Here is a 19,098-nt window from a genome sequence, read left to right on the forward strand (position 1 = left end):
GGACACAAGTCAATTGTCAAAAGCCAAAGCAACTATAAGCAACAGTGTCAGTTGTCAAATACAAACATAACCGTTATACTAGTCATGTGACAAAAAAGAACAGTACACTTTCTTAATCAGCAACAAATGTGTAATGGAACACAGTTTTAGTCGTATACATCATTAGGGAGCAGACGGAAAACAAGCTTATGAATCCCAAAGTGGTGTGATGGACATCAGCCTTGGGGCAGAATAATTGATCAGGTGATCAAGTCAGTGATGGATATTCAAGTGGTGGAAAACGGGCATGATTGTGCTTTGGAAAAAGAACAATGTCTTATTTACTTTCATGCCATTTTGTGTTGTGGAGGATAATAAGAATTAGCAAAAGGTCATGGTTTCAACTGAACAAATCATCAATCTGAACCTAAGAAATCAATGAAAGAACATTCATGCCCCAAAAATGTATAAAGTGTTAATGCTGTTGCTTGTAACATAACGTACAGTGTAATCTGATGTGTTTATATACCATGCTGTTCATCTGATTCATCATCGTTAATCCTGTGTGTGTGTGTTCTGTGAGTCATATGGTCATCATGACCAGAGCCTTGGAAAAGAAGAAAAAACGACATATATGAATTGCCAATATTCTTGTGTCTTGTCAAAAGTCATTGTAACAGTGGTAAATCTTCATCAGCAGGAGTGGAGAGGTTTGCCAATTGATAATGTAAGTGGAGCAACTTCTCTATCACTGACCTTCACTTTGGTGGCTTGTGTGTGTGTGTGTGTGTGTGTGTGTGTGTGTGTGTGTGTGTGTGTGTGTGTGTGTGTGTGTGTGTGTGTGTGTGTGTGTGTGTGTGTGATGAAGATGTTCACTGATGTGAAAGCTGGATGACATTAATGTAAGTGTCACTGTTTTTTTGTGTTGCTTTACACCAGAATGTCAGTACTTTTAATTTTGTTGTTGTTGACAGTTTCAGTTTCTCTAGGAGGCACTGCATTAGGACAAATCCATATATGCTACACCACATCTGCTAGACAGATGCCTGGCCAGTACCGTAACCCAGCGTGCTAAGTCAGCTCTCAGGTGCATGCACATGTGTTCATACACCTATCAGAGTGGATTTCGTCTACCGGTACATAATTTTTATCAGAGGACTCACTTATGTTGAGTGTTTTTCAGTGTGTCAAGTGTGTGCTGCGTACTGGACCTCAGATATGATTATGATAGATGCTCAGTTTGATTTTCCAGTCAGACTTAAGAGAAAAGACAAGATCAGGATTCAAACCCAGACCCTCACGGACACTGTATTGGCAGATAAGTGTCTTGAGCATTCTGCCACCTTATGGCATGAAAAGTGGTTGAATGATAAGTCACTTCGCTGTTTATATGACATTATGTCATCATATTTATGGTGTAAACAAGTGCTGGAAATTGAGTCAAAAGTCATTCTGTCTTTTAAGTATAACAATGTGATGGGTCTTTTATTGATTTCAGATCTTGGCTGTTTGTATTTAGGCATTTTGCAAGGGTTTTGTTGTTGTTTTCGCACAAAAACCACACAAAAACAAAACGAAGCAAAACAATCCCAACAAATCCATAGCGGCAGATTTGACAAATAGCAAATGCAGCATGGTCAGGATAAGGTCACAGTGAAAATGACTATGCGGGGTAGGGGTGGATTTTATCCTGACAGTTGTTTTAACTAGAACCCATGCCCATCCAAAAAAGAACTAACAAGTGGAATCAAATGTGAGCATTGTATGCATTCCTAAGTAGTAAATTAATTGAAAATTAGAATAATGCTTCAGTTTTCCTTGATACAGCAAAGTACAAGTCATCTTTTCATTTTGTTTAAAAGATACAGGTGTTTGGTTGGTTTGATAAATGTATTATTTGTAATTACTATAGAACTGTTTTGATTGTAATCTCTATTTGTACACATGGATTCCCAAATACTTTTCTCCAAATAAGTCACAGAAGTCCCACATACAATTTAGAGAGTCAAGCATCTCAGTAATATTCATAGGATATAGGGTCACCCCTTTAACATGACCATAATTATGGCAACATCTGTAAACGTTTTTGTATCAAGAGTAGATGGCCATGTGATGACAATCACTGAACGTAAAAGACAGCCGCAAACAAAACGGCCCCAGCATTGTTCATTTAATAACATGCCCAAACAGATAATCAAAATCTAAAAGCATGTCAGATGGGATACATACCCCCCCCCCCTCCCCACTCCCAAAAAGAGTTGCAGGTTGCTCTTTATGAATTTCTAGTTGTTTTCTTATGCTTATATATATTATGTACATGGATCAGCAGGAACCTTGGGAGGCAACATAACTGAACATGTGTGCTTGTTTTGTTCATTTCTGTTTAGTATTTTCACTGGCTTAGTATTTTTAGAGCACAATTATCACACCTATATTGTTATTTACAGATAGTATAGCAAAAATGTATTCATAAGTTTATAGTGTATCACCAGCAAAATACTCACTGAATGATATATTAAATCATTTATTGTAATAATAAGCATTGCATTGCAACTCTAGAAAATGAAAGTTACATCGTAAACACTAACTTTTGATATATATGCATTACACGGAAGTGTAAATTTTGTACACTAGTAATTTTATAAGAATATGATATGTAACATATATTACAATCACAAACAAATGTGTAAGTCAGAAACATATTAAAAACAACTAAACTGTGTGTGTGTCAATGATAACAAAAAATGATAAATTGTTCAAACATTGATATATTCATCACACACAAAAATGAGAAAAGTATATTGTTTTTATGACCAGTATGTGTGATGCATGTCCTACGCATTGTCCCATGATCAGTATCAGACGGTCTGAGTGTGGGAAGACTTCATCATTCTTTTTAAACTTTAAACTTTCAAGATCTTTTCCTTTCTGGTAATCTTCTGTAACCTGTATTTGATTACACACTTTGTCCCAACTTCAGTTTTTCTCTCTTACGTTTTTTATTTGCATATTTTGACAAAAGCTAAACTGATTGCTTTGATTTGGCTGTGGCATTCCCTGTGACTGCCTGCAGTGTGTGCATGTGTCAGTTCAGATTGATTTGTGTTTTGGTGCTGGAGTTTTGTGGTTGGTAGCTTTTTTCATCAGTTCTAATATGCACACATAAAAAGGTGATACCACACATACTTTTGTTACACCTACTGAAATTAAAAGACAAATTCCATGTGAGTCTGGGTTTGAGTTATTTTTCTTTTGTTTTTGAATTTAAAGAAAAAAATTTCAAGACTTTTTTTTTCTCTCTTCTTTCCTCGTGTGTGTGTGTGTGTGTGTGTGTGTGTGTGTGTGTGTGTGTGTGTGTGTGTGTGTGTGTGTGTGTGTGTGTGTGTGTGTGTGTGTGAAGTTGTAATCTGTTGGTTCTTCATGATTTTTACTTGTTTAACAAAAGACACGTAGATTCGGGGGTGGGGTCGGTGGGGGGTTGGGGGGGGGGGGGACTAATTTTTCTTCAGTTTTGTAGATTGTAAGTAGACACAGGCACACATTTACATACACACACAAGCATGCACACAGCTTATAGATACATATTCCTGAACATTCAGAGCTTGATGCAGCTTGTTCTCTTGCCTCAAATGAAACTGCTCAATGGCTGTCAATGGCACCTGGACTCACTGGAGACTGAGAGGTGTGTGTTGGGATATGAGTGGCAGCAGTTTGTGCATACATGTGTACATGGTTGTCAGGCAAGGGCATTGTCTGTGAAAATGCAAAAGTTTTTGTGAAGCAAAAATGATTTTCTGCCCAAAAACAGTGTGCGTTGGAAAAGACATGCAAGAATGCACCCCCCCCCCCCCCCCCAACCCTCCAACCCCCCCCAAAAACAAACAAACAACAACAATGTTCATGGAAAAAGACATGCAAGCACACACACACACACACACACACACACACACACACACACACACACACACACACACACAATGTTGGATCAGCTCAGCAATGGATGCCCGCAAAAAAATAGGAGCATTGTGTATTTGTTGCCGTCGCTCATCTCAGTCAGTTATGTGTTCAACTCTGTAATAATTGCAGCAGGCTGTTAGCTTTCACAGGCAGGTTACAACATTAAATACACTTACTTTGCACTGACAACAGTACCAAGAAAAATGGTTTGTTTGTTTTTTTTAGACTGTGTGTGCATATGCAAATTATATGTGTACACAATGCTGACCAATCTGTTCACATGATATGTGTGTATACCCAACCACAACTTATTATTTGTGACATTCTGAAAATTTGATGATTTTATAATATAAAGATTATAAGTTGTCTTTTAAAATTGGAAAATAACCTTGGGATATCCATACTTAAACAAGTTTCCTTCAGGCAGCATGCTCCAGAGCCCCGTAGTTTTCAGAGTTTTTTTTTTTTTTTCTTTCATGCAGTTTCCATGCCAGGTTTGTGTGTGTATATACATATGTGCTTTGTACCATGAACACAATTTTGTCTGGATGTTTTATGTACCCATGATAAAGCGCCTTTATGTACACTCCCCCCCCCCCACTCAAAAAAAAAAAAAAAAAAAAAAAAGCTACAAGATTAGAAACTTAAAAATAAGAACAGGAAATTTGCATATTAAAAAAGAAAATTTGGTTTGTTTTAAAATGAAGTATCATTGCATTATTTTACAAGTCAACATGGCAAAGGAGAAAAAAACACACCAAAAAACAAGTGCAGGTGAACAATCTTCCATCATTATAAAAAGCATTATTTGTGTTCAGAGAAAACTGTCTTGCAGAATCAGTAGTATTAATGTTCACTTGCTGTCGTCGCAGATTACTTTCAGTTTCAGCATGTTTGAATTCGGGACTAAAAGCAAATGATGAGTTGAAAACAAATAATATTTATCATTCCTTTTTTCTGAATAAAAGTTCACTGTGATAATGCGAAAGAAAAAGTCAGCTTTAATTCTTATAGAGACGGACACAGTAGCCGTCTTGGACTTTCAATCTGAGGGTCCCGGGTTCGAATCTTGGTGACGGCGCCTGGTGGGTAAGGGGTGGAGATTTTTCTGATCTCCCAGGTCAACATATGTACGGACCTGCTAGTGCTTGAACCCCCTTCGTGTGTATACGCAAGCAAAAGATCAAATATGCACGTTAAAGATCCTGTAATCCATGTCAGCGTTCGGTGGGTTATTATGGAAACAAATATATACCCAGCATGCACATTCCCGAAAGCAGAGTATGGCTGCCTACATGGTGGGGTAAAAACGGTCATATACGTAAAAGCCCACTCGTGTATATACGAGTGGACGTTGGAGTTGCAGTCCACGAACACAGAAGAAGAAGAAGAAGAAGAAGAAGAAGTTCTTTTAGAGGGTATCTGTCATCGGCATGAGGCTCAAATGGGGGAAGGGTAAAGTTCAAACACTCTTTGCTGTCATTGAGTGTGCATGCAGTGAATTGACTGTGTATCAGAATGTTTATCAGAAATGTCACCATTGAGATAGCGGGGCAGCCAGAGGAGTGGTTAGACGGTGGTTTCATTGCGTTATTTTTCTCTTTAAGTAACACAATGTCAATGGGAGATTGACGTTTTGAAGCTGATACCACTGTCCTACTTTTCATGCCATGATATGATATCAGCTGAGAGACAGTCACATGCATATGACTGTAGTCCCAGTAACCTGTATGATGTTATCCGTGGATACTTAGCTGTGTTCTTGTGTGTGGTTTGGCGTGATTGTATGTACAGGGTGTAGGTAAGTGTGTGTTCATTCTGTGTGTGTGTGTGTGTGTGTGTGTGTGTGTGTGTGTGTGTGTGTGTGTGTGTGCCTTTCTGTCGCCTTGTCTTTTTGATGGCTGGTCATTGTCTCATTTGTCGAAAGGTTGGTAAAATCATAGGCTATGTTTTAAGCAATGTTAAATCTTTCATCTTTTGAACAGTCTTTCTTTCACTCTCTGTCTATGTCTCTGTCTCTCTCTGTCTCTCTGTCTCTGTCTCTGTCTCTCTGTCTCTCTCTCTCTTTCTCTCTCACGATTTAAGGAAAAATCAAATAAATAAGCAGACACGTTTTATTAAACAGTTAAAACCTGTTAAATCTTAGGCTTTATTTCTATATAGCAATATTAAATCTTTCAACCTTTCATCATCTGATCAGTGTCACACATACAAACACATACATGCACACATACACACACTTATGGTTTATTTGCAACAACTGACATATCCCTGAAATAGAAGCTGGAACTGACATCAGAAAAGGTCTTCATGTTGGCCGTCTGAATATTCTATTTCTTTCAGAACATAAAAAAACAACAGATTTTGATTACATCGTTCATGGTTATTTTCTGTGTATTTAGTGTGTTTTGTATCTATTTATTTATCTATCTGCCTATCTATCTATCTATCTATCTATCTATCTATCTATCTATCTATATCCTTCATATCAGCCATCATTGTTCTCTCATCTTTGGTTTCTCAGGTTGGTGTAGAAGACTGAGAAGCAGTTGGAGACTTGAAGCAGTTTTGAAGCCCTTGAGTTCCAGTAGTAGCAAGCTGAGAACACTGCCAGTGAGAACAGTCTCCACTGAACCAGACCTGAGTCCCTTCACTGGAATTCCAGAGACTGGTTGATTTGTACGGAGAGGACACATATGGCTGATTCCCATGAAGCGGATTCCCTCAGGGAAGAGCTGGAGACTGATAATGCGGAAAGGACAGTGCTTGACCTCCCCCCTGCATCTCTGAAAGAAGAGCTGTCAGATGCTTTAGACCCAAGCAAGGGTGAAAAAGAAGCCCCCACTGCACCCAGTTCACTCCTTGAAGAGCTGACTGCAGCGTCAGCTCAGTCATCAGATGGAGGAATGAGTCCAAACCACTGCCACTCAGACTGTGCTTCAGGTGCTAGGCGCAATGCTATGCAAGCTCCACCAGGTGAGAAGACTGAAATGCAAACTTCAGAACAACTGGATCAGTGTCCAACACCAACTCCAGAAAACAAAGAGGAAACAACAACACAAAACCTGACAAAAAGCGATGTGGAAGCATGTGGAGACATGGCCGAGGTGAGTGCCTATTTGATGGAGGGAAACCAGCCACTGGGAGAGAGAGTGCAGAAGATCCAGAGAGTGTTCTCAGCAGCCACCAGATACAGCCATTGCATCAGCTGTCTTCACAACAAGAAAAACCAGGCTCCTGACCTTCTATGTCTGGATTGTAAACACCGCTATTGTTTCAGGTACATGTGTATACGTGTTAAAAATTGTTTGTTTTGAATGACAGGTAATACTTTTTACAATATGTCTTTTAGATCAAGCTCTGTTTCAAGTCTGCAGAGTGTACAAAATGATATTATATATCAATGTATATGATACATTCAGAACTTGTGATATTGGATAGTATCAGTTTCAAGAAGGTGTCAAATCCATATTCATTACACTGCATCTGCTACTTTAAAAAAAAAAAAAAAATGGAGCAAAGTTGCCTGACCTTCGCACAAACCAAGCACACCGAGAGCCTACCCAAGATTTGTTTAAAAAAAAAAAGTGAATACACAAAGATATTTAGTCAAGTGAAAGATACCTAGAAGGTAAATGGTTGGGACACACACACACACACACACACACACACACACACACACACACAGGCACATGCACACTCGTGCTCCGGTCACATGTAATACATGTTATTATTATTATTATTATTATTATTATTATGTACATTTACGTCTAATCTTGAAAATAAGCCCTATAGGCGTTTATAAACAGAACACGTGTAAATATTAAAAAGGAAAAAATTGAACACAAGATACCCTCCCCCACGTACTCCCCCCCCCCCTACACACACACCCACACACCCACAATGCACACAAGCACATGCGCACGCAGACACACATTTCAGTTCATACTGGAAAGGGATGAGCTGTTGAGAATTAATCAGGAGGCGAAAATGTGGGTCTTAAGACTGGATTTGAAAGATATATATATATATATATATATCTGTGTGTGTGTGTGTGTGTGTGTGTGTGTGTGTGTGTGTGTGTGTGTGTGTTATGGACAGCACACAAACACATCGTATATGACGTCTCACTTTCCAGGATTATGCATGCGCAAACACGCTCCGGCAGACGCGTAACTTACCACTGGCCTGGATCCGATAAACGGAGGATGTGCAAGCATTATTTTGTGCAGCTGCACTCGCACATACGCTTTACACTCGTACACATTTACAAGTCCCCCCACCCCACACACACACACCACGCACACATGCACACGTACACACCGTAACCGTGGCACACACACCCACCCACACACACACACACACACACACACACACACCGTCACACACACACAGACACAGACACACACACACACACATTCCCCAGTTTTCACAATAAACACACACTCCAGCTCCAACTGATAATCATTTTAATGTGTGTATCCCAATGAACCCCCCTTCCATCCTCCATCCCCCACCCCTCTCCCGTGGTATTAAAAATTTGTCAGTCACCACACACCATAGGCGCATGATTTTGTTTATTCAATGTTATATTTTGTAAAAGCTTAATAAGGTCTAAATTAACACATGCAGTTGAATTAAAACTTTTAACGGTTGTAAAATTCACACAGTGATGTTTGTTAACACTCAGTATCAATGCCAGTTTTCCCGGCAAACACCTTTCAGTGGAACGTTTAGGCTTTATGAATCTGTGTGTGGAGAGAGGCGATGGGATCTATGGGAGTGATGTTCGTACGTGGTGTACGTCAATGTATGGTATCTGCAGCCTGTCAACAAGACGGGTTGTATTGCAGTAGAACGACTGGTTCTGACAGTGTTTAACTTTTCAACTTTTCAACCAGTTCACTCGTTGATAATTTGAAATTTTTCTGACAATATTTTGTGCCTGTGGATTTCAGTTCTGCTGACACGGCTGTGCCATTTAGTTTCTGAGCCAAACTTTGCAGTTCCGGAGTTCAACCAGCAGTCCCTGACATTGTGATGAAAAGAGCGGGTAAACTGCCGGGCATATTTCCGGGTTGTGGCTCCTGGGACTTAATTTTTTCGTGATCTTGTCGAGTTGGAGAGCCTTGAGTTGGATGTTGGCCTGCCTACGAATTACGTGCTTTTCGCGACGTTTTGTGCAAACAAAAATGACGTGTCTGCTTTAGCCAGATTTGTGGATGTGATTTGGTGCTGCTTCCGTGCCCTATTGCCAGAACTTCACAAATTCAACCTTTGTGTTTGTGACTTTCGTGTGTGTGGCGACAATGGAATCTGAGACCACGCCGGCTGGACAGCACACTGCACCCGTCCAGAAACTTGCACATGACACTTTTGACCAGTTTGACATGAGCTTGGATACTGACGACAACGTCTTCGCGTCAGTCAGTCATTCAACACCACCCCCAGTTACAAAAACGAGAACAGTCTCCACAAACACATCTCCAGTTACACCCAAGAAACGCTACACTGACAGAGCTTCATCCCCCATAGCTGAACTTAAACGCAAGACAATATATTTAGACTCATCAGATGACGAGGACATCGATAAACCTCTCACCGAAGAAGAGGAAGAATTATTCACACGATTGGTGCTCAGGAAACTGCGACAGTCAAGTGACAAGTTAACAATCACATGCAAAACTAGAGGTCAACCATTAGTGTTTAAACTGATCACGCAACCCCGCAAATCGTCGCGACCTGACCATTGTAGACTGCAAGTGCAGTCCAGACAATTTAGATCTGGATTGTTACATCGGAAGACTACAACTGGCTTCCATCATGATGGAAACTAGGAATGTACAATGAAGAGAAGTTGCTTCGTGACCATTAATGTAAATATATCAACTGAGGAGGAAGTCACAATATTTTCTGAAAATGAATATAAAAATTTCACCCATTGCAGTTCTAATGAAAATAAAGTTTTGGCATTGTTTGGTCTCTATCATCTTGAGGAATAACAAGTCCTGTTCAAGGCCTGTTTACTTTTTTGGCTGTCTGATGCACAATCCAGAAAGGTTTTCAGTTTTACTCTAGTGGGCCTCACTTTCCATCGTCAAGAGGCGGGGCTGGCATCTGTTCCTCGATCACCTTGTACATGGTTGTCTGCCCTATCTGCTTTTGGTGTGTTTGAAGAAAGCTGAGTGCTGATGAAGCTGTTCATTATTATTATTATTTGTGATTCCTGATATGCAGGAAGAACCATATTATATCTGCTTATACAACCCTACAAACAATGTACAGCTATAGCAGCTTGAGGACATGGACATGTCAAGGACATGGAAAAAACAAGAAAATCAGAGTTAACTTGTTACGGGACTATGACTCTCTGCTCAAACTGAATAGACGGTCAGGAGCTCAGGGGACACACCCGTGTTTATAATGCACAGCATCCAAATCTCAAACACAAACTCCACGTCACCAGAATGAAGGCAACTTCACACAGCGCTGTTTACAAGGCTCCAAGAGAGATTATAACAAATACAAACATTCTAAGCGGAAAATCACCAGGATACACAGCAATTTCATCAGAGAACCTGTCGTTGATACTGATCTGAGCCAGGTATGGCAGCAACTCCATACCTGCACGTTCTTCCAAGAGTGGTCAGAAAACACCATAACTTACGGAAAGGAGAGAATCATTCTCTTGACAAACATATCAGACAATCAGTATCCAGCCTGGGAAAAAAGGTAGGCGCTAACTCAGCCTTATCTGAGTTTCTAGACAAAATGAAACAGTTCCAAGCTGCTGAAGAAGAAAAGAGAGTGCTATAAACAAGGATTGTATTCACTGAGCTGGACGGAGACACTCCACCAGTCAATGCTTTGTGAAAAGAGCAGTGTGAACTGACAGAGATGGCAAAGGAAAAAGGTAAAGTTATTGAACATCTCCAGACACAGCTTCACCATCACATTCAAAGTCAAAATAGTGAACACACTGTTTGCACAAAAATACCTCACATCAAAGACCCTTGACTGACAGTGATGTCAACACACTGGACAGTGACATTGAACAGTGGCATGTATGTCAAATTATTCCGAAACACGTGTCATTTCAAAGTGACACATCCTTGAAAACAATTCCACTTTAATAGTCATCGCACTGTTGCATCAACAAAGACTGCACACACACACACACACACACACACACACACACACACACACACATCCAAAGTAGACTGTCAGTAATACACACACACATGTGCATGTTGGCACACATTCTCCCTGTCTTCCTGCTGTACAGTGTCTGATTGATACCCTAGTCGTACCCTTAAATCACACTACAGTCGTACCACACCACAGTCGTACCCTTAAATCACACCACAGTCATAACGTTAAATCACACAGTCATACCACACCACAGTCATACCCTTAAATCACACCACAGTCATACCTTTAAATCACACCAGTCATACTCTTCTTAGCTGCAGTGGTCGGCACAAGTCCACCCCTTCCAACAGTGGCCACACCATGCTTCCAGTGGAGGAGGGGCAGGACACGCACAGGTCTCAGCCCAGGACTCTCCTCTGCCCCGCCCACACAGACACAGAGCTGGATGTGTTCTGCAGGAACTGTGAAGTCCTTGCTTGCAGTCAGTGCGTCACTGACCACCACCACCACTGCCCGGGTAAAGTGCCAGTGCAAGAGTATGCCAGTTCAGAAAAGACGTCGATCAAGAGATGCCGGGTGAAATACGCCCAGGTGCGTGTGCATGCATTCATATATATCTTTTTATATAATTTTATATATAAATGAGTGTGTGTGTGTTGTGAGCAGTTAATTTTGATGATACTGAGGACAGGAACAGTGGCCTTGTGGTAATTCACTTGACAAGTGTACACCAGTTTGAGTCCTGCACAGACTAGGAAATTTACATCCCCCATCCACTAATGGTGGTCTGGGTGATAGTCTTTGATATGATATGATGGGATACAATGTGATACAGTTATGCTGTGGTTTATTTGGACTTGTGACTGAAATCAAAGATCTGTATCCATTGTGTTTGTATACATGTATGTTCAACTTTATTTTGGACATGGTTCATGACTCAGGTTAGTTGTATCTCTCTTGGGTTTTTTGTTTTTATGTTTTGCACTTAACAGTTAGATAGATATGGCATAATTTGACTGCATTTGATCATAATCATCAAATATGGTTGTCAGTGACTTGTTGGAGGGTCACAGTGACTTCTTTTACCCCTCCTACTACCAAGATATATAAAGCAGAAGAGGGTTTGTGTTTTTCCCCCCATAGAGATTGGGGACATCATTGAATTGAGGTAGTATCTCCTGGTCATGTACCATGAGGGACAGGTCACAGTCATTGTCCAGACATCTGATCAGTTTTAATCATGGGATAAAGTTTGTCATGTCAGGCATGACACATGGTCCATTCTAGTGGAGAGGATTTTAGTGGGCCAAGGCTAGATTCACCCTCCACCCTCATGATTTTTTAAAATTTTTGTTCAGCATATTTGCAAAGTTATTTTCACTATGAAGAAAGATTTATTTGTCTGCATTTCTTTTCCTCCACATCTAGATTGTTCAGTTTGAGTATAGCTCAGACTAAAATTACTAAAGACAGTGAGTGACACATGAGTATTTCAAAAAGTATATATCTAAAAAATGAAGTAGTTCCATCAAATTTAAAAAGAAAAGAAAAAGCCATAAAAAAGACTCTGAATAATAAGATGCTTATCAATAACAATTCATTTACCCCACAAAAAATTAGGTACTTATACTATAGCAATATACTTACTTCAGAGAAACGATCGAGATACACCTATTCATTTAACTGTTTCCACATTATTATTATGTACACCAGGTGATGCGATTCTTCTCTGAGCAAAGGCGCGATACGGAAGAGAGAATGGCTGCCTTGAACGTAAAGAAGCACACGATCCAGGGAGATATCCGCAAATTCTTCTCAGCCCTGATCAAGGCGTGCATGGATGTGGAGGGCTCCCTGTTGGAGGAACTGGAGAACTCAGTGTCAGACCACATGGACCTGCTGTCTGAGCACCACACTGCCTGGCAGAGGGTTCAGGAAGACACACAGGAGCTTCTGGACATCACAGACATCCTGCATTTCTTGCCCAATGCTGGTGAGCTGGTCATGTCCTATAGATACTCTGCGTGTTCCTTGCTGTAATGTTCGTGTGTTTTACTGTGCCATGTCAAACTGATACATACTTGGCCTGTTCGCTTGCTCTGTGCTGGCCAAATTTCGTGGCGAACCCTGTACTAGGATTCTTACATTAAGGCACAGTGGTTCTTCATTCTCTCTTAATCATAGTGAACAATAATTATTACAATCAGAACAGTTACAGACATTATATACTTCTTTCCTAACGTTGATGACTTACTGATGTTCTGAGCAGAATACTTGACATGAATTATGAAGAATTATATATATATATATATAAGCATGGTTTGACTTGTCCCTTTAGAGCTTCATTGTATGTGTTGTGGGATCACATCTGGGTTCTGTCTTGTGAAATTTGTATCCACTGTTTTCAACTGAGGTACCATGTACCTTGTAATAAATGAAGTCATGTACCCATGGAAGAGGTCATTTATTGTTTCCAAGGTGTAAAGCTTACTGTTCAGAACGCTGAACTATAGCAAAAACAGAACCTGATTGGGTGGCCTTACAGTTGTTGATATTTTGGCTTATGTAGTTATAAATGCAAGTGGTTGACAGGCAGAGTCTGGTGCTGTTACTGTATTTCAAGTGAGTGGAAATGTATCAGATTATTGGTGACGGTTGCTCCTGGATACTTCCTGTCATGTGATGTTTAAGTACGGCACAATAGTTTGTGATGTATGTATATGCATTTCAGTGGGCTTAATTTGCTTGTTCTTGGTCAAATGAACCAACCCACCCTTGATAAAAATATGATGGGATGTTGTTTGTTTGTACCATCTAATCTCAAAACATGTTGGCTTTCATAAAAAAAAGGAAATCTGAAACTCTATTGAAATGTCACAGAATATTATTTAACCAAATACATGTGATCAAGTCAGTCAAGTGGACTTTCAGGGGCTTGATAAGTGAAAGAAAAACCAACTCATTTTTAGCATCATGTGTTTTTTGTGTGCTGGTAATTGAGTCAAATGACTGTGATCATGAGCTGTGCAGTTATGAAAGTGTTCCATATGAATCCACTGGACTGTAAATGATGAGATCAAACTTTTGTTTTCTTTTTAGGCAGGTGATGACAACCAAGAGTTAAACAGGTTTGTCAGAAACTCCACTTATGAGGCTTTGTTTGATTTGTTTATTTCTATTGTTTTTTGTTGGGTGTGTCATGTTGTTAAATTATGTCCTGCCACATGCATTCTTCAAATAAAAAAATCAATGTATCTTCACAGATTTTCTTCCACTGATGGAGGCAAGCAAGGCCTCCTTAAGCCAGGCATTGCGTGATGGGGAAAACCTGGCTGCATCTACTCCGCCTGAGATGTCTGTAGACTTGTGTCTTTGTCAGTCATCCCTTCGCAGTGTGGTCAAGCGAATCAAGGTTTGCAATGATAAATTATGTGATTTATCAGTTATTGTTTATTTGACTTATCCTTTTTGTATTTGTGTTTGAAATGTGTTTAAGAGCATGTCATGAACAGTACCTTTTAACGGAAAACAACCCGGCACAAGAAGAATGTATGAGTGGTTGGAGTGGGGGCCCTTATGGGAATGAAGATGGCAGAGAACAATTCTGAATAAATGTGACGCAAAACATAAATCAAGTTATGATGTTGCTGTTGAATGCATGGTCTTCATGATCCTTGCACTGAAGACATAACAGAGCATGTATGGTATACAAGGAGAGACAGGGAAAAGCATATTCATCATAACCTTTAACGTTAGCACTTGCTAGAAGTCTGAAACAAACAGAAAAAAAAAGAAGAAAAAAAAAGAGGAGAGAATGCATCAAAGTGGAACTAGACTTTTGAGGTCAAAAGCAAACAATGTGCTGTTTTATGATGAAGATAACAAAAAAAAAAAGAAAAAAAAGTTGTGCTTGGTCTGTGATGTGCTTTCTGTCTTTCATGAGCACACACATGCCCGCATTCTTCAAGAACTCAATAAGAAGTGTGATAATAGCTGTTCTTTCCTCAGGAGATTGGAGCCACATCCCTGATCATCAACACCCACAAGACTCTGACACTTCGCAAAGTGAGTTCCATGTCCTTCGCTGTGCCGGACGACAAGAATGAACCATTGGTAACAGCCATGTTGTTGCTGACTCCCAGTGTGCTGCTGGCAGCAGATTTCAACAACTCCTGCCTCAAACGCTTCCACAAGGAAGAGGAAGGAGAAGGCTGGAACTGCATGGAAGTTCTGGCACTGAAATGGCGACCTTACGGCATGACCAAACTGTCAGAGGAGTGTGTGTCGCTTCCACAGAATGGTAAACCAGGAGGAGGTGGACCAGAAAGCCAGCAGGATCGTTCCTTCACCATTGACCCCACCACTGGTGCTGAACCTCTGTCAGAAAAAGCAGATGAAGGAATGTTTGATGGGAAGCAGGCAAGTTCTGGGAAACAAGGTGATGATGGCACAGACACAGACATACATTTGGCCGTTACCTCTCCACTTGCTGGCTGCTTTGATGTTGTCATTCCTGCCTCAGGCAACAGGAAGATGCATGTGGTCAGAGCCATAGATGAAGAAAAGGGACTCTGGGGCCTGGGAGTTGTTGGCAACCACAAGCTGGCAGTTTCAACGATGGGTGAGGATGCTTTATGGATAGGCTTGCTACTTTATGGCTTATGTTTTGGTTTTGATTTCGCTGGCAGTGTCAACAGTAGGTAAGGATGCTTTTGGATAGGCTTGCTACTTTATGGCTTATGTTTTGGTTATGATTTAATTTACATTCAAACCAGACATTATTTGCTTTTTCAAGTTTTCATTTGGTTTAAATAGATTTTTTTTTCTGACTCAGTAAAACAGAATGAAAAGGAAATATTTCAGAACCTTTGCATATATGCCTGCATTTGTTGTCCTGGAACGGATGGGTTTCAAAAACGTCAAAAAGTTATGGGAAATAAGCTTACATTATAAAGTGTATGCTCTACCTAAAATTATGATTGCATATTTTCAGTGGTGACAATAAGTTACGATATATGCGGGGAACATGCAAATTTGAATCATGTTATAGAGATACTTTTTTTTCTTTGCCTATTTTAAACAGTTTGAAGTTGACACTGAACTGCATTTTATCCTACAGTTTCAGGTCGCTCTTTTATTAGCCTGATAGATACTGCCCAAGGATCAACCCAGCGATTGCCGCTGACCTCTGACGTATCTGTGACCCCTCTGGTGTCACCACGCCATGTCCTGCCCACAAGCCCCTCCTCAATCATCGTCGGTGATCATGGGAAGAAGGCCGTGATCCATGTCTCCTTGGATGGTCAAGTTCTCTTCACTTTCACTGGAAATGGCAGCCACCGAGTGTCCCATCCTGAAGGCTTGTGTGTGGACGGTCAGGGCCATGTATTTGTGGCCGACAGCGGGGATCACTGCATCTTTGTGCTCACCAAGGGGGGCCACCTGTACAGCAGGACTGGGAAGAAGCAGAGTGATCTCCACCAGCCACAAGCACTGTGTATTGACAGAAACAGTTGTCTGTATGTGGCGAATGATGGGGGCAAGTTACTCAATGTTTATGAAGTCTTTCAAGAAGGTGAACTGGCTGAATAATGTTGACACCCTTCCATTTCACAGTTTGTGTGTGTGTGTGATGAAAAAAAAAGCTGAAGGTTATTAATACATACTGTCATTTTCCCTTTAGATTAAAAACAGAATACATAAAGGAATTACAAAAAATGGTCAGACCGTGTTCTTTAGAAAAAAACAATTGCTAGGCTAATAAAACTTCAGATTTTAAATGAGAACTTCTCAAAAGAATTATGAAATGGTCTGTATTGATAAGAAAAAAATATTTGGAACAGAACACATTTTGCTTAACTTTCTAACACTTAAGATGAGATCTTGGTCATGCATAATTAGTTGGAGTGCCTTTTTGTCACTTATCCAAATCTGTTATGGTTGATAACTGAATGTTGTTTCAGGAAAATTTGCTCTGACTCCAAGAATTAAGCTTACCAACTTGAACCCCCTGTCTCTTTCTTTTAAACTGATGTTTTGTCAACATGTTTACAACTTACTGCAGAATGATGGATGCATACCCATACACTTGAGAGAAATAATTCACACACACACATGCTATACGTGTATGCTTATGTGCACAAGTTTGCATGCACATGTACACAAACATAAACATGCCTCACATCCTTATGTAAGTAACAGTGAGTGGCAGCTTTTGATTTTATCTTTTTATGAAGTCTCTGAGTTCATTGATGTTTTCTTGTGAAGATTTCCATTCGTCTCATCTCTCTCAGTCCTTTCCTTTCATGATGTAGACACAAGGCACCTGTCTGATATACTACTACTTTACCAGCAGTGTCTGCTAAGGCACCATTGCATTGCATGTGTGTATGTGTGTTCGCCTGTCCGTTCTTTTTGTTTAACGTCTATCCACAGTTAAGATAAGATAAGATAAGATAAGAAAAGAATAACTTTATTATCTCCACCTGGAGAAATTTGGTCAGGTGCATTATCACAACATAGACAAGTAAACAACATGGGGACCATAACTGTAAAAGCCAACAACAGCCCCAACAAATATTACGAAGATACAAATGTAAAAAATATCACATACATCGTTTCATACATACATCCACACACTGCAGGTAATAACTAGTATTCTTAATGTAAAAACAGAAAGAATTAAGAAACATTATTTGAATATAATTATAAACATAGCCTACTATACTGCACATTGATTATAATAGACAGATAAGATAAGAATAAAGATGAATTGCGGAAAACCACAACCACATAATCAGCACACACCCGCACCGCACCCCCGCACCCCACCCCACCCCACACACGCAGATAACTTGATCAAACAAGAGTAATAAACATATGTTCTCAAATAAAAGCATTTCACATATTCGCTTTTAAAAACATTGCAATTAATTATTACATCGTAATTATTAAACAGAAATATATTTAGAATATGGACGTTAGCATCAGACATATTCATTGTACATTCATCCTGCATATTGCATATTATTCTTCCTACATATTGCACATTCATTATAACCAATTGTCACGTTTTAAGCTCAGTAAACACACACACACACATACACACACACACACACACACACAAACACACACACTCACCACAACTAGAACAAGGTACAGCCTATCATGCACGGACTTTCACACGTCTCACATGAGAGTGCGCGCGCGCACACACACACACAGAGTTCTCAAGAATTTAAAAGGTGGATTGAACGTGGAATAAAAGTCTTCAGAGCTCTGGATTTCAACTTAAAAGTTCTGTAGCGTCGTCCTGATGGCAATAGCTCATAATACTTTGCTAAAATATGGGTGTCGTCAGTTGCTATCTGCCTGCTTTTTTTAACCACTCGACTTTCATACAGCTCTTGCATACTAGCTTGTTTCACTCCCACAATTTTACTGCATACACTCATGACATCGTTCAAAACACGCTTACTCCTCACTCCCAAACTTCCATACCAGCACATAAATGAAACTGTAAGCACAGACTCAATACAACATCGATAATAACTTTGAAGAATATTTGAATTTATACCAACATTTCTAAGCTTCTGTAAACAAAAAATTCTAGATTGACATTTCTTATGAATGGAATCAACATTTCTGTCAAAAGTCAGCTTATTGTCTAAGATGGTCCCTAAATATCTATATTCATTGACCCTCTCCACTGTTTGACCATCAATAACAAGGTCAGCTACAGGCAAGGGGTCTTTCCGAAAATCTATTAACATTTCTTTTGTTTTCAATACGTTGAGATCCAGATAGTTTTTCTCACACCAGGAACAGAACTTTTTAATTTCACTGAAATAAATAGCATCAGAGTTGGACAGATCTTCAATTGCTGAATCATCAGAATATTTTATGACAGGAGTTTCCTCCGTGCCTCTGCAGTCATTTGTGTACAGTGTAAAAAGAACAGGGGACAGCACTGTACCTTGGGGTGCACCAGTAGAAGTAGATTTTAGAGAA

General features: G+C 39.9%; 1 protein-coding gene across 5 annotated transcripts; it reads left to right on the plus strand.

Annotated features, from left to right (window-relative positions):
• Window positions 1-194: 194 nt before the first annotated feature.
• LOC143292910 (uncharacterized) lies at window positions 195-17,524 on the plus strand. Of its 5 annotated transcripts, none has more exons than XM_076603598.1 (7): window positions 195-706; window positions 6,461-7,216; window positions 11,403-11,679; window positions 12,802-13,081; window positions 14,352-14,500; window positions 15,097-15,709; window positions 16,208-17,524. In XM_076603598.1, exons 2-7 carry the CDS (start codon window positions 6,633-6,635, stop codon window positions 16,678-16,680), a joined length of 2,376 nt encoding a protein of 791 aa, XP_076459713.1. In that variant the 5' UTR covers window positions 195-706; window positions 6,461-6,632; the 3' UTR covers window positions 16,681-17,524. The 5 variants fall into 5 exon arrangements, with proteins under 5 accessions (XP_076459713.1, XP_076459714.1, XP_076459712.1 ...); XM_076603599.1 differs by lacking the exon at window positions 195-706 and adding an exon at window positions 853-881; XM_076603597.1 differs by lacking the exon at window positions 195-706 and adding an exon at window positions 5,438-5,737.
• Window positions 17,525-19,098: the final 1,574 nt, after the last annotated feature.

Source organism: Babylonia areolata, chromosome 18 (assembly GCF_041734735.1).
Source record: "Babylonia areolata isolate BAREFJ2019XMU chromosome 18, ASM4173473v1, whole genome shotgun sequence".
Classification (NCBI taxonomy): domain Eukaryota; kingdom Metazoa; phylum Mollusca; class Gastropoda; order Neogastropoda; family Buccinidae; genus Babylonia; species Babylonia areolata.